The 14,369-nt window shown below is 50.9% G+C and overlaps 2 protein-coding genes across 2 annotated transcripts; one reads left to right on the forward strand and one right to left on the reverse strand.

Annotated features, from left to right (window-relative positions):
- Nucleotides 1-308: 308 nt before the first annotated feature.
- scpep1 (serine carboxypeptidase 1) lies at nucleotides 309-5,630 on the reverse strand. Its single transcript, XM_004071888.4, has 13 exons — nucleotides 5,496-5,630; nucleotides 5,185-5,315; nucleotides 3,492-3,581; nucleotides 3,139-3,294; nucleotides 2,939-3,013; nucleotides 2,676-2,748; nucleotides 1,999-2,036; nucleotides 1,796-1,924; nucleotides 1,632-1,716; nucleotides 1,452-1,565; nucleotides 1,244-1,381; nucleotides 1,006-1,169; nucleotides 309-498 (listed from the first exon to the last, which is right to left on the reverse strand). Exons 1-13 carry the CDS (start codon nucleotides 5,551-5,553, stop codon nucleotides 436-438), a joined length of 1,314 nt encoding a protein of 437 aa, XP_004071936.1. The 5' UTR covers nucleotides 5,554-5,630; the 3' UTR covers nucleotides 309-435.
- A 671-nt stretch (nucleotides 5,631-6,301) lies between these two features.
- Nucleotides 6,302-12,809, forward strand: coil (coilin). The gene is made up of 7 exons (XM_023957865.1): nucleotides 6,302-6,692; nucleotides 7,935-8,775; nucleotides 8,849-8,938; nucleotides 11,474-11,521; nucleotides 11,604-11,673; nucleotides 12,467-12,555; nucleotides 12,627-12,809. The coding sequence occupies exons 1-7, from the start codon at nucleotides 6,442-6,444 to the stop codon at nucleotides 12,678-12,680; spliced, it is 1,443 nt and encodes a 480-aa protein (XP_023813633.1). The 5' UTR covers nucleotides 6,302-6,441; the 3' UTR covers nucleotides 12,681-12,809.
- The last annotated feature ends 1,560 nt before the right edge of the window (nucleotides 12,810-14,369 follow it).

Here is a 14,369-nt window from a genome sequence, read left to right on the forward strand (position 1 = left end):
AGCACCCCTTGGTCACTGAGTTTCCATGTGAAGTGTCTGCCCTGACAGGTGCAGACTTTCACCTGAATATCTGAGCTTCTGAGGCCTTCGGTTCTCAGCGAGAACATTTGGCGGTAAGCTGCTCCGTCAGCGATGAAGCGCTTTGACCTCTGGAGGCGGGACCATCCAGAAGAGGTCAGACCAGCATTTCAGTCTCATCCAGAAGACCCGTCGGATCCAGAAGCTCCTGCTTGAGTTCTGGTTGGGAGTCGGCCCAGGTAACTGAGGACAGAACCTCCAGCCCATCCAGCATCGGATCAGACAACACATTTACAAATAAAAACTTTATTGATTCTTTGGACGCAGACATACAAAACGTAGAATCAAACCAAACTGCAGTTGGGATTTTGGATCATTAGTGATTGTCTGAGGCGTTCAGGCGGCTTCAGAGGACCATCAGTCCTGCTGAGTGACCATCTTCAGCATCTTCAGGGCCATCGCTCCCTGGTCTGACGGGATCTGACAACAGAACAAAAGATCAGAGACCACAGGATGGACCCGGTTCCTGCTTCTGAAGACAGAAAACAAAGATCATCGTGGAAATCTTTGGTCCAGACTCGGACATCTCGTGTCCAGACTTAGAGAAGACGGTTCAGGCTTCATCTTCTTCAGCCTCCCAAACCCAGAAGAGCTCTGAGCTCTACAGGAACCGGTCAGCTGGTAGAAGCTGGGATCAGATCCAACAGGGTGAAGCTGCTTTCAGCTGCTCACAGGTTTCAGCATCTTCCTGATGTTCCTGCACTCTTTCCTTCCACCTTTGTTTAAAATGCTGCCTTTGTTGTCATTTTTGATTCATTTTTCTCATCTGTAAAGCCTTTTCCTCCCCCCCATGTGTGGGGGGGACAGAGAAAACTGGCCAGTGCTGACTCACATATGGACCGAGGGGGAAATCCTGCAGCAAAACCCCTAAAAGTGACGACCTCACAAACATTCAGAGGTGAAGGATCTTCCCGCTCGCCGCCTCACCATGTGACCAGCTTTCAGGATCCAGTAGAAGGAGAAGTTCTTGTAGGTCTTGTAGAAGGCTCCGGTCGCCCCCTGTGAGGCGGGGTCATCCAGCGGCGTCCAGCGCAGCTTGCTGAAGCCGGGAAGGCCGTCCCATTTGAGCCGCTTGACCCACTGCTCCTGACCTGTGAGGGCGGAGATCGGCGTCAGCCGGCGGCGGTTTTTCCACGCGTGACGGACGAGGCGGCGGCTGCTTTACCCAACGTGTCCACGATGAGGTCCAGCTGGCCGTTGTAGACCGTGACGTTGACGCCGGCGCTCAGCAGCTGGTCGACCACGTCCACCACCGGCTTCATGAAGTCTCCTGCCATGTTGCTGAACACGTCCTCCGCCTGACCTGAACACAGCAGAAGTGGGCGGTTTCTACCTGCTACAGGCAGAGAAACAAAGATGGGGGTCCAGGTTACCTCCCCAGGTGACATTCTGGGGAATGATGCCCAGCTTCTTCCTGATTGGTCCGTTCATGAGCTGGCTCAGGGACGGCCTCTGGAGGGGGCTGACGTGCCGCAGAGCCTGCAGAGCTGATGGAGGAGCGAGGAGCGGTCAGTTAAGACGCAGAAGAAACGTGGGAGCATGCAGGTCCTTACAGATGAAGTCCTTCGCAGCGGAAAACCTCCGTTTGTCCTCTGACTCCTGCGTCAGGATGTTGTAGAAATTCACTCCGTTTGTGTTCTGGCAGAGGAAAAAACACACAAAATGAATCAGTGCATTTGTGAAATGTGTCTGCGTGGAGCGGGACGCCGTCTCTCACCTGCTCCACCACCGTCTCAGCCACGGACCACAGCTCTGTGGCCTTCAGGAAGCTCTGCTGCTCCACGGCCTGCTTCACCGCCTCCGCCGCGCCGCTCACGTCCGCCAGGCCCGAGTCGTCCAGCAGGGACTGCGCACAGCAGAGACGGACACTGCACCACCGACACCACCTGCAGCCACCTGCGGCTTCTGTGCACTACTCACCGTGGTGTAGAGGTACGGACCCCACGTCATGACAGAGTCTGGAAGGAGAAATCACCAAAAACAGTCTGATTGATCCTGAAAGCGTTCCCAGTGGCCTTTTTAATGATGACTGTGCATTTTTAGACAAATCTAAAACAACCTGTGGCGTTTTCTGGGACATAGTTTCTGCAGAGCAGCAGGAGTAAGCCCACCCACCCCTCCTGTCACCAATAACTGAGCTGAGCTCTCCCTTTACGTTCTCTCCCTCTAGCTTACAGCCCCTCCCAACCTAACATTAGCGGTGCAACAAAAATGGTGATCAGTATCAGATCCATCCATCCGTCCAGTTCTGATCCAGACTCCAGTTCAGACCAGGAGAACAAAAACGTTCACGGATCTGTTGGTCTGCAGGTGGATGATCAGAAAGGGGCGGAGCTTGGAGACTTTGGCCCCGCCCATTGTCGTTTGTATTCACTACAAGGTTTTTGCAACTGCATTCCACGGCAACAATTTGACCAAAGAAATACTCATAAATGCAGTTTTCTTCTTAATTTCTTTCTGTCCTCCATCATCAGAAAAATGCTACAAGAACACGTTCAAAACACCAAAAACACCTTTTCCATCACAGTGGCTCTTTAGGAAAAATGGCTTAAAAACCACCCTCAGTGTTTCCTGCTTGAACAGAACCGGATACTGACCCAGCGGTGAAATCCACGAGTCTCCCAGAGCCACACCGGCAAAGCTGCATTTGACCGACCCCTGAGCCACAGCCTGAGGAGGCAGGAGAGACGCAGATCAGACACAGAGCAGCTGCCAGACGGATCTGGAGTGAGAATGAAGTCTGAGGGACTTTACAGTAAGGAAAACACACGGACACGATGTTGGTACCAGACATGGAGGGCTTAAAAACAGCAGCAGACCGCCGCCACCACAGCAGCAGCAGCAGCAGCAGATCACTCACCTTTGTGAGCTCCAAGGAGATGGCAGCGGCCATCTTCCCTCCATACGACTCAGAGAAGATGTAGAAGGGGATGCTCTGTGGAGACCAAAAGAGTCTCTGATCATCCTGAGATCTACTTAGATCGCTTACAGAAAAAACTGCTGCCAGAACCCATGAGCCCCTTTTTGGTGGTTTAGACGTGTGAAAGGCAGCTGTGGAACCTGGAACTCGGGCCGCTCCGTGAAGAAGTTCTGGAGCAGCACCAGCATGTCCGAGGCCACCATGGACACGTCTGTGGCGAAGCCGTCGGCCCGGTCCACGAAGCTGAAGCCGGTGCCCACGGGGTTGTCCACAAAGAGCACGCTGGCCGCCTTCACCTGCAGGGGAAACAGGTGTGAAAAACCTCCTCCTGACAGCGGCCTCAGGTCTGTGGTCCAGACTCTGGTTCTGTTCCATGATTTCCCAGCAGCCCCACACAGGACCAAGGAAACGCTGAGCTCACAGACACGTCCGCCAATCACAACGGCTCCACTGTGGCTCCAACTGTTTCCCTCCAGAAGAAAAACCTTCTCACCCAACTGGTGCTTCTGGGCTGTAGATCCCGATCCAAGGGCCCGATTTCCTCAAAGTTTCCAAATCCGCTTCCAGACCCCCCGGGTCCACCCTGAGAACGGCAGAGTTTGCTGTTAGACCTAAAAAAAACTTATCATTTCTTTCCAAATGTGCTGTTTCGTGTAGGAAAAACATGACCAAAAAAAGATGCGATTGCAGCAGATGGTGACCTCTGTGACCCCTCTGACCTCTGTGACCCCTGTGACCTCTGCTTTATGCTCTTTGTCCTTAATGGCTCAACAGAAAAGATGAATCTAAAGCTGCTGAAATGAATCTGCATCAAAACCAACCAGATTCACCAATCTGTGGACACATGAGACCAACTGTCAGGCACGGTGGTGGAGGGCTGATAATGTGGGCTTCTCTCAGGCCTCTTCTGCCCAGCAGATTTTTCCCGCAGCGTTCTACACTTCAACCGTAAAAACTGTCAGGGTTTGGTTTTAGATCTGAAATTTTCCGTTCACACAAAACAACAACAACTGTACAAAGTCGATGCTACATCATGAAAAGGTCGGCATCAAAGCGGGGAAAGGTCAAACTGAACTCGTTTTCATTTCTCAACCCCTCCCAGGCCTGACGGTGAAGGACAGCAGCGTCTCATGCCGACTTACACCCCCCTTCATGTCTGCTGAGGTTTCCACCAGAACCTCCATTCTGATTGGCTGCAGGATGCCCATTAAAAAGTGATAATGGACGCCTGAAAAAGTAGTTCCGGTCACACGGCCTAAATGTTGTGTATCCCTTCGCTGGTTTCTTCTAAAAACAACCTTTATCTTTCATACTATCATCTGGACTAAAAGGAGCGGTAAGAGGAGAACTTTCTCTCAAAGCTGATGCTTTATTTAACCTGCTCTAGAGCGAGGTCAGTAGCCGTTACCATGACAACGCATGGCATAGAGTCTGGTGGTTTATTTGGGTGAAAAAACAAAACAACAAGATACTAATAATTGAATTCCTATTTATCTTTTTCATTGGTGACTTTGGTATAAGCGGGATAATGCCTGACAGGGGGGTTGGTTATCAGAACCGTCGGACGGTTCTGCAGAGTCCACTCATTTCCCTTAGTTATACCATAGTCCACCTCCGCTGGACTTGTCCGTGTCGGTCCTCCTCCCTGAAGAGGGACGGAACCGTTTTGCTGAAGCAGCTCTATGAATCATTCACAGCAGAACGGACCGACTCCACTCAGGAACTCACTTCCTGGTTTTCTTCACAGACATTCATATTCTCTTTTTCTTATCCTTTTTTTAACCTCTTCTGTCTCCTCTGATGCTTTAGGGAGGAAAACGGAGGACATCAGGGGGATTTTTGACAGCTTCTCATTTTGAGGAAGTTGGAGATTTTGTGTCACTTAAATAAAAATAGGTTTTCCTGTAACGTGACTGAGTCATTCAGTCATCGGATCACCTTTTTAGGGTTTTTTTCGCCTTCCAGCAGAAGTCAGACTGCAGAACCTGGACAATAGATCCTCCATGGATTCTACTTTTCTCTATTTTAGTTCATGCACTTCCTTGTAGATTCAAAGTGCTGATGGAAATGTTTCCCTCCTCTCATCTTCATCACCAGCAGAACAGCTTCAGCCCACAGATCAAGACCCTTGAGCTCAGGTCATCTCTGCTCGTGTCAGCTTCAGACACGCACGCACACGCACGCACCTGCAGCCACATGACCAGCGGGAGCTCCCGGAACCCAGCGTCGGCGTGATAGAGCCACCAGAACATGTGGGCCCCGTCCCTCACCTCCACGTAGTTCCACGCCTCTTTGGGTGGCGGGGGCGCGCACAGCCCTGCGGACAGACAGGTGAGAAGCAAATACCCTGACGAGCATGCGCACACCGACAGAAACCGAGGTTACTTTCGTTTGACAGTCATCGGATTTACTGAAGCGAGGACAAGTCCAGAGATGAAAGGATCTGGAGGCGGGAGAAGAAGTGATGAAGAAGTTCTGCTCGACCCACGGAACTCACCATCACGGACGAGCACAGCGGACGCGCAGAGCCAGAAAAGCACCACGGAGCCGCACATTTTTGCTGCAAACTGGCGGAGAGGGACTTCACCGATGACGAGTCACGTGACCAAAAGTCACATGACCACGCCCAGGAGTCAGCTGATCGGCTGACTCCGATTTTTTGAGTTTTTTAAAAACAAGAAAACAGACAGAAAAAAAGAAGATCCTAAGTTTCTGAAACATCAAAATTTTAAAAGAATTTTTCTCATTGTGAGATTTTTTTTTTCATTCCAAAATTCCCCGAAGGTCACTGAGGTCACGGACCATGGTTTCCACGGCAACCATCTGCAGTCAGTTATCCATCACCTAGTGCTGTAAAGTGTCTCTGTCTGTCTACATTGTGCTAACAGTAAGGTTTGGTGGTGGGAGGATCATGGTGTGGGTTTATGTATAGTTTCAGAAGCTAGGCTTAAGGCTTGGCTCCTTACTTTCAGTGAAAATAACTCTTTGTGCTTCATCAATCCAAAACCCCTTGGACAATTCCACTATCACAAGAGTCTGAACAAAGGAGGGACCAAATGTTTTCAAACAGCATTTTAGAAATCTGCGCCTGATTTGCCACGATTGAATCCTGGTGATCCTCATGATGCCCTCCATCATGAGAGAAAGGCTAAAAGAACATGCTAAAAAAACAACAACACGATTTTATCCTGAGTGGGTCTTTGACCTGGATGAAGAATTATTGAGATCCAGGCCTCCTTGTCCAAACTCTGAACAGAACAGTTAAAAATCCTTGTAAATCTCCCTAAAGAGCCCCGTGAATTATTATGGGATGCTGTTTTAATTTTAAACGAGTGAAAAGGCAGATGGGATACACTCCGGACCGGCAGAGGGCAGTGTCGTGACAAAAGCAGCGCTTTATCCTCTGCGCATGCGCGGGGCGGCGTGTTGTCGCGGAGGGTGTCATGGCGGCGCTCGGAGACAGCTTGATCCGCCTGCGGCTGCTCTTTGACTACCCCCCTCCGGCCGTGGCGGGGTGCCGCATGTGCTGGCTGCTCGTGGACCGGAACGCGTGTCGCGTGGTGGCGGACCTGGAGGGTCTGATCCGGCAGAAGTTCGAGTTCAGCCGCGGGAGCGTCCTCAGCCTGTTCGTGGAGGACTGCTACCTTCCGCACACGGAGAGCATCTTCGTCGTGCGCGACAACGACAGCGTCAGGTGCGCGCGCATCCCACACACAGCGGGGTCCTGATGTGCCGGTGTCGTTTCCGAAACGGTTCGAGCCTGCAGGCTGACACCACAGATATCCGGACCTGAAGGACTTAAGGCCCAATCCGATCATTTTAGTCTGTTTTCAAAGTGTTCCCAGTGATCTTAATGTTTTTAGACAAATTATTTCAAAAAGTTCATCAGAAATTCACCTCTGACTTGTGGGCGGGACTGTGGCGCAGAAGTAACCCTCCACTGATGTCCCATCATCCCCTAGTTTACACTCTCTCCCACTAGCTTACAGCCCCAACCCAACGTTAGCGGTGCAACCAAAACAGCAGCAACATCAGATCCATCCGTCCGTCCAGTTCTGACCCAGATTCCAGCTCAGACCAGGAAAACAAAGACCTTCATGGATCTGTCGGTCTGCAGGTGGAGGATCAGAACCATTGACTGAATATGAGAACTGGACTGAGTGGCCCCGCCCCCTGGCATTCCAAACAGGAAGTGGCTCTCAGAAACTAAAATCCCACAGACTTGAGAAATAAACAGCTGTTAGTCATTCATTCTATTGGTCAGTAAAAACATTCTGGATCTGATACTTTTATTTAAACATGTTTTTGTTAATCCTCTTTTATTCATGATATATTTTTCTGTAAATCAAGTTCTAAACTGACCAATCAGATGCTTCAACAAAGGTAGGCGGAGCCTCCTTGCCACCCACATCAAATGGTCAAAACATTTGATTGACACGTTTTCCAGAGCCCGCTCTCAAGTGGAAGGGGTGTGGACCTCTAACAAGCTCACTCCTGATTGGTGATACTGGTTGCCATAGAAACATTGACTCGGACTGACCAATCACTGCTTCTTGATGTTGTCTGGCTCCAACATGGCGGTGTTCGTTTAGCAACAACAAGAATGGGGACTGCACTGACTTCATTTGGTTGGAGCTGGAAGTCGTTTTCAATGGATGACGTCACACTGGCTCGGTCCAATTCTAAAGAATCAGTCAATGGTTCTAATGGGCCTTGGTTGATCAAGATGCAGTTTGGGGAAATGTACACACAGACACCACGGAGGCCATTTTTCTATTACTGCCTGAGGCCTGTGCGGTCTGAGATGAAGCTCGAGCCTTTCTTCTTCCTCTGACTATGAACGCTCTCTTCAGCGTGGGTTTGGGGGGGGGGGTTTACATTGTAGAACGGGTCGGTTCTGGATGCGTTTCATGCAGAAATGTTTCTTGTTCTGCAGGGTGAATGTGGACTGTGTGGCTGCGCTGAACGGCTGCAGCAGCTGCGCAGACGCAGAAGGAGTCAAAAGCAAAAAGAGACGGAGAGACGGGGGGGAGGAGGGGCAGCTGGCTGAAAACAAGAAGAAGAAGAAGAAGAAGAAGAAGAAGAAACGAGAGGAGGGGGAGGCCGGAAGGAGCAAGCAGGAGACGGTTGACAGGAGGGAGGCGTCTCCGGGGAGGAGCAGCAAGAAGAAAAGGAAAAAGGAGGGGGAGAAAAGTAACACTGTTGCTCCTACACCTGCTGCCCCCCCCAGAAAAAACCCGCCCAGTGCCCCCCCATCAGCTGGAAGCAACAAGAAGAAGGCCCCAGCCAAAACGCAGAGTTCCTCCACAGAGTCCAGCAGCGAGGAAAGCAACTGCCCCAAAAGAACTGCCGCAAGGACGGCGCCCCCCACCCCTGCTGCTTCCAAAACGCCCCCAAACACCAAGCCCCCCCAGAAGAACACACGGCCTCCCTCTTCATCGTCCTCAGAAACAGACTCTGATGGAAGTACCCCCACCCCCAAATGCCCAGAAGCTCCGTCAGCGCTGAAACAGACAGATGTGGTCCAGGCAGCCCCCCCTCAGGACAAAGGGGCGGAGCCTGCTGATGCTGGGAGTGAGGAAGAGATCCAGCTGGTCATCCGACGGCCGCAGCAGCCTAACAGACACGCGGACGGCCTCTGGTCACGGCGCGGCGGCGGCAGGGGGGCGCGTGGAGGTGCTGGGGGGGCAGCAGGCCGGGGCCTCAGCGGTCAGAACAGTGACAAAGAGCCCCCCCTCCAGGCGCGTTCCCCGACCAACACGCCACCGCTCCTCCAGGTCAGTCCCCGCCCCTTTTCTCTTACGCTGCAGACGGAGGAAACGTCTGAATCTGGTGCTTGTGTGTCTGCAGAATGGAGCCGGGGGCCCCCCCACACGGGACTACAGCTCCATGCCCCTGCTGGCCGCTCCTGCACAGCCGGGGCAAAGGATCGCTTTCAAGGTGAGGTCCGTCCTCCAACGTCACAAACATCTGACTGCTGAGGGGCTCCGCTTGGATTTAGAAACATCCCAAACAAAAGTTTAAACCTCAAACGTCCAGAAATCTGACAACTGATGACAGAATTTACCAGAGTGGAGAACAGCAGCTCCAGCTTCAGCTGCTCCAGCTTCAGCTGCTCCAGCTTCTGCTGCTCCAGCTGCTGCTGCTCCAGCTTCAGCTGCTCCAGCTGCTGCTGCTCCAGCTTCAGCTGCTCCAGCTGCTGCTGCTCCAGCTGCTGCTGCTCCAGCTTCAGCTGCTTAAGGTCTAGCTGCTCCAGCTTCAGCTGCTCCAGCTGCTGCTGCTCCAGCTTCAGCTGCTTAAGCTCTAGCTGCTCCAGCTGCTGCTGCTCCAGCTTCAGCTGCTCCAGCTGCTGCTGCTCCAGCTGCTGCTGCTCCAGCTTCAGCTGCTCCAGCTTCAGCTGCTCCAGCTGCTGCTGCTCCAGCTTCAGCTGCTTAAGCTCTAGCTGCTCCAGCTTCAGCTGCTCCAGCTGCTGCTGCTCCAGCTTCAGCTGCTTAAGCTCTAGCTGCTCCAGCTGCTGCTGCTCCAGCTTCAGCTGCTCCAGCTTCAGCTGCTCCAGCTTCTGCTGCTCCAGCTGCTGCTGCTCCAGCTTCAGCTGCTCCAGCTGCTGCTCCAGCTTCAGCTGCTCCAGCTGCTGCTGCTCCAGCTTCAGCTGCTCAAGCTTCAGCTGCTCCAGCTGCTGCTGCTCCAGCTTCAGCTGCTCAAGCTCTAGCTGCTCCAGCTGCTGCTGCTCCAGCTTCAGCTGCTTAAGCTCTAGCTGCTCCAGCTGCTGCTGCTCCAGCGTCAGCTGCTCCAGCTTCAGCTGCTCCAGCTGCTGCTGCTCCAGCTGCTGCTGCTCCAGCTTCAGCTGCTCCAGCTTCAGCTGCTCCAGCTTCTGCTGCTCCAGCTGCTGCTGCTCCAGCTTCAGCTGCTCCAGCTGCTGCTGCTCCAGCTTCAGCTGCCTCCAGCTTCAGCTGCTCCAGCTGCTGCTCCAGCTTCAGCTGCTCCAGCTGCTGCTGCTCCAGCTTCAGCTGCTCAAGCTTCAGCTGCTCCAGCTGCTGCTGCTCCAGCTTCAGCTGCTCAAGCTCTAGCTGCTCCAGCTTCAGCTGCTCAAGCTCTAGCTGCTCCAGCTTCAGCTGCTCCAGCTGCTGCTGCTTCAGCTGCTCCAGCTGCTGCTGCTCCAGCTTCTGCTGCTCCAGCTTCAGCTGCTCCAGCTGCTGCTGCTTCAGCTGCTCCAGCTGCTGCTGCTCCAGCTTCTGCTGCTCCAGCTTCTGCTGCTCCAGCTTCTGCTGCTCCAGCTGCTCCTGCTCCAGCTTCTGCTGCTCCAGCTTCAGCTGCCTCCAGTTTCAGCTGCTCCAGCTTCTGCTGCTCCAGCTTCTGCTGCTCCAGTTGCTGCTCCAGCTTAAGCTGCTCCAGCTGCTGCTCCAGCTTCAGCTGCTCCAGCTGCTGCTCCAGCTTCAGCTGCTCCAGCTGCTGCTGCTCCAGCTTCAGCTGCTCAAGCTTCAGCTGCTCCAGCTGCTGCTGCTCCAGCTTCTGCTGCTCCAGCTGCTGCTCCAGCTTCAGCTGCTCCAGCTGCTGCTGCTCCAGCTTCAGCTGCTCAAGCTCTAGCTGCTCCAGCTTCAGCTGCTCCAGCTGCTGCTGCTTCAGCTGCTCCAGCTGCTGCTGCTCCAGCTTCAGCTGCTCCAGCTGCTGCTGCTCCAGCTTCAGCTGCTCCAGCTGCTGCTGCTCCAGCTTCAGCTGCTCCAGCTGCTGCTGCTCCAGCTGCTGCTGCTCCAGCTTCAGCTGCTCCAGCTGCTGCTGCTCCAGCTGCTGCTGCTCCAGCTTCAGCTGCTCCAGCTGCTCCTGCCCCAGCTTCAGCTGCTCCAGCTTCAGCTGCTCCAGCTGCTGCTGCTCCAGCTTCTGCTGCTCCAGCTGCTGCTGCTCCAGCTGCTGCTGCTCCAGCTTCAGCTGCTCCAGCTGCTGCTGCTCCAGCTTCAGCTGCTCCAGCTTCAGCTGCTCCAGCTTCAGCTGCTCCAGCTGCTGCTGCTCCAGCTTCAGCTGCTCCAGCTGCTGCTGCTCCAGCTTCAGCTGCTCCAGCTGCTGCTGCTCCAGCTGCTGCTGCTCCAGCTTCTGCTGCTCAAGCTCTAGCTGCTCCAGCTTCAGCTGCTCCAGCTGCTGCTCCAGCTTCAGCTGCTCCAGCTTCAGCTGCTCCAGCTGCTGCTGCTCCAGCTTCTGCTGCTCCAGCTGCTGCTGCTCCAGCTTCAGCTGCTCCAGCTGCTGCTCCAGTTTCAGCTGCTCCAGCTTCTGCTGCTCCAGCTTCAAATAAAGAATCTTCTTTTTTAATCAATCATGAATAATGACAATATCTGCTCAGATACTGACCAATGTACTGTAACAATTATGTCATCATTCATTTAAATAGGGGTTAGAAGATATTCACTTTGTGCTGTACTTTAGCTCTTTTGAGCCTCCTGGTTTGCCGTAGCACAAACTGATGATGTTTGCTTCCATCCTGCACAGCTGCTGGAGCTGACGGAGAACTACACCCCCGAGGTGTCTGAGTATAAGGTCAGCGAGCATCCACCAAGACGGCCAGGTCTCTAACAGCTTTAAGCCTTTCTCCTAAACTGTGTGCGTTTGTGCGCCTTAGGAGGCAAAGATTGTGAGCTTTGACCCGACCACCAAACAGATTGAGCTTGAACTTCTTCACGCCTCCAAAGGTAAGGATCCTCTGGGCTGATCTGAGCAGATGCTCTGTCGATGTAAAGATTGCCTGCACCTTGGACCTTCAGCATGCTCCGAGTCGTCTGCGGACACAATTGGTCGACTGGTACCGACATGGTGGAGGAGCTTTTATTTTGGTGGAGGAGCTTTTATTTTGGTGACACCTCAGTTCCTGATTGAAACATTTGCACAGATTTGTGTCTCACCTTGGATGGAGGCGGAGTCTCACAGCCGGAATGCTCTTCGATCTGACGTCCATTTAACTGTTACCATTAATCACATTTAAGATCAAAGGTTTTTTCTTTTAAATTTCCATTTAAAAACATTTTTGGTGTTTTTTTACATAATAAGGGAAAATAGGCTTTTCGAGTTGAAGATTATAAATTATTTTTGTATTTAAATCTTTCCTAAAACATCTGAACCCCAGAACAAACCTAAACAACACTTTCTGGATGAAGATGACTGAAAAAGCTGTTGAGATCCATTTAGTGTAGGAAGCACTTCCTCCGCCTTACGGCCTTTCTACGGAGCCCTCCAAGTGCCAGTGGTTAAAAAAATGTGTTCAGGATTACCGATCTGTACGCAAGAATTAGTAAACCATACACGCTTTATCAGTATGTTTGTTTTTTAACCACTGGCACCTGCAGGGCTCCGTACCGTTCAGACTATCATCCACCAACTACTAGACTGAATCCTGGTGGGGCTGAAATCCCACCCGGGGTCACCTGAGTCCACTTATTGGTTCCTGTATTCCTCTGTCCTTGTCATCCATCGATGCTCCTCCTGCAGCTCCTGTTGAACCGGGCAAGTTTGACCTGGTTTACCAGAATCCAGATGGCTCCGAACGAGTGGAGTACGCCGTCTCCAGGGGGTCAAAGGTGAGCCTCCTCCCGGTCAGTGGATTCCTGTCCTGTAACATCCGTCCTGACCCCGTTTGCATGTCCTCCAGGTGACGGAGCGCTGGGAGTCTCTGCTGGAACCCAGACTCGTCCTTGAGGTTTGACGTTTACGTCTCTGCTTTGGCCCAGAAAAAGTTTTAGACCAAAGAACTGAAGTCTGGAACACACCGGTTTGATGTTTTGTACAGTTTTGTGACCATGGCGACCTGCTAATAAACTTTTTTATGAAATGATCTGCAGGTTTGAGTCTGCAGTCTTTCCTATAGCTTACTGCTGTCATGAATGTAAATGATGGTCATTCATTCAGCTCAAACTGTCTAAAAAAGTTCTTGACAAATGATTTAAAGAGGTGGAGGATTGATAATTGTGAGGAAACTGGAGATTCTAAACAGGACTGTAAGTTAGGTTCGTTCCCCTTCAGCTTCCTGCACACAGAAATAAATGAATAAGACTCGGAGACAGCTACTTATCTTTTGTGGAGGTTTTACTTCGTACAAACACAAAGGGGACAGACAGATGAACAGGGTGCATTCAAAGTCCGAACCAAGGAGCTCAGAGATGGGCTTGGTATAAAAACCCTGCATTTGCATATTCAGAAGATCGTCCGATAGACCCTGTGTGAAAATCACGCCCCCAGGTTGCTGCTGGAAAGGCGCTTCAAGGCTAAAGTGAAGATAACTCTGAGGCCTCCTCAGCAGATCACACATGCACAGAAAAAGGGAGGAGCATAGTTTGGCTGTGCTTTCTTCAAATGTAATATAATTTTGAGATGACAATACATGCTCAGTGAATTAAGTTTAAACCATTAGTGTAATAAAAGTTAAAGGCAGTTTCTAACTATTCTTCACAATAATTATCAGACATTTTTAACCCTGTGAAGCCCCCAACATCAAAGAATTGACAGAATATTCTTTTTTTTTTATTAGGATGTGTTTTAAACCCTTTGATGAAATCACCAAACAGCTAATAGTAATGTAATTGTATGAGATATAAATAGTATCAATTATATGTTGGGTGACTGTCAAGGTTTTGGTCACAACGTTAGTTTATGATGCAAAAATATAGACCTGAGAGTTCAGGAAAAAAGCGTCTTATTTAGCCACTGTCTCAAATTTGATCCACACATTTTTAACATTCATATAGAATTGATCAACATTTGAATTATTCCAGTACAGCAAGCAGTAAGTCAAACATTAATAACAATAGATGAGTTATTCTCATCATGAATTTTAGAACATTAGCTAAACTTTTCCTACCAAAAGTTAAGATTGAAGGGAAGCAGCCATTTTGAAATGATGGGGAAAGACCTTCTACTGCCCCTAGTGGATTTTTGATTTGATTTGATTTATTTAAGTGTCATGCACTAATGTGCCCAGCCCACACGGGCTTATATGACACTGAAAGACAAAATACACAATACATAAAGATACATGCCCATCACCAAAAATACAATAATCCCCCTAATCAGAGTCTAACAGAATACAAAGTCTCCATTCTTATTGTCCATGCCTTTGACACAAAATTTGCCAAACAAAAGATTTCATTTTCAAAAAGCCAACGTAAAATTTTGTCTTCAGATAACCAAAACAAATCAGGACATTTCTTTTCTATTACCTCATACAAACAAAGTCTCTGTTTTTCATACAAAGGACAATAAAACAAAAAATGAAATTCATCCTCCATCACTTGCAGCTCACAGACCTCACAGTCTTTCCTCCTCAGGAATGCCTTTAAAGCGCCCTACTTCCACCTGTAGGGGGAGCACTCCTGCTCTCAGTTGTGTCCTCTTTTTA

Source organism: Oryzias latipes, chromosome 8 (genome assembly GCF_002234675.1).
Source record: "Oryzias latipes chromosome 8, ASM223467v1".
Taxonomy (NCBI): Eukaryota; Metazoa; Chordata; class Actinopteri; order Beloniformes; family Adrianichthyidae; genus Oryzias; species Oryzias latipes.

Bases quoted from the DNA above. Each gene is read 5' to 3' on its own strand.
- coil (XM_023957865.1), top strand. From the start codon at position 6,442: ATGGCGGCGCTCGGAGACAGCTTGATCCGCCTGCGGCTGCTCTTTGAC. The intron at 8,776-8,848 runs GTCAGTCCCCGC...GTGTGTCTGCAG, and splicing joins ACACGCCACCGCTCCTCCAG to AATGGAGCCGGGGGCCCCCC. The intron at 8,939-11,473 runs GTGAGGTCCGTC...CATCCTGCACAG, and splicing joins GGCAAAGGATCGCTTTCAAG to CTGCTGGAGCTGACGGAGAA.
- scpep1 (XM_004071888.4), bottom strand. From the start codon at position 5,553: ATGTGCGGCTCCGTGGTGCTTTTCTGGCTCTGCGCGTCCGCTGTGCTC. The intron at 1,717-1,795 runs GTGAGAGACGGC...TTCCTCTGCCAG, and splicing joins CTGAGACGGTGGTGGAGCAG to AACACAAACGGAGTGAATTT. The intron at 1,170-1,243 runs GTAAAGCAGCCG...CCGCCCTCACAG, and splicing joins CCTCATCGTGGACACGTTGG to GTCAGGAGCAGTGGGTCAAG.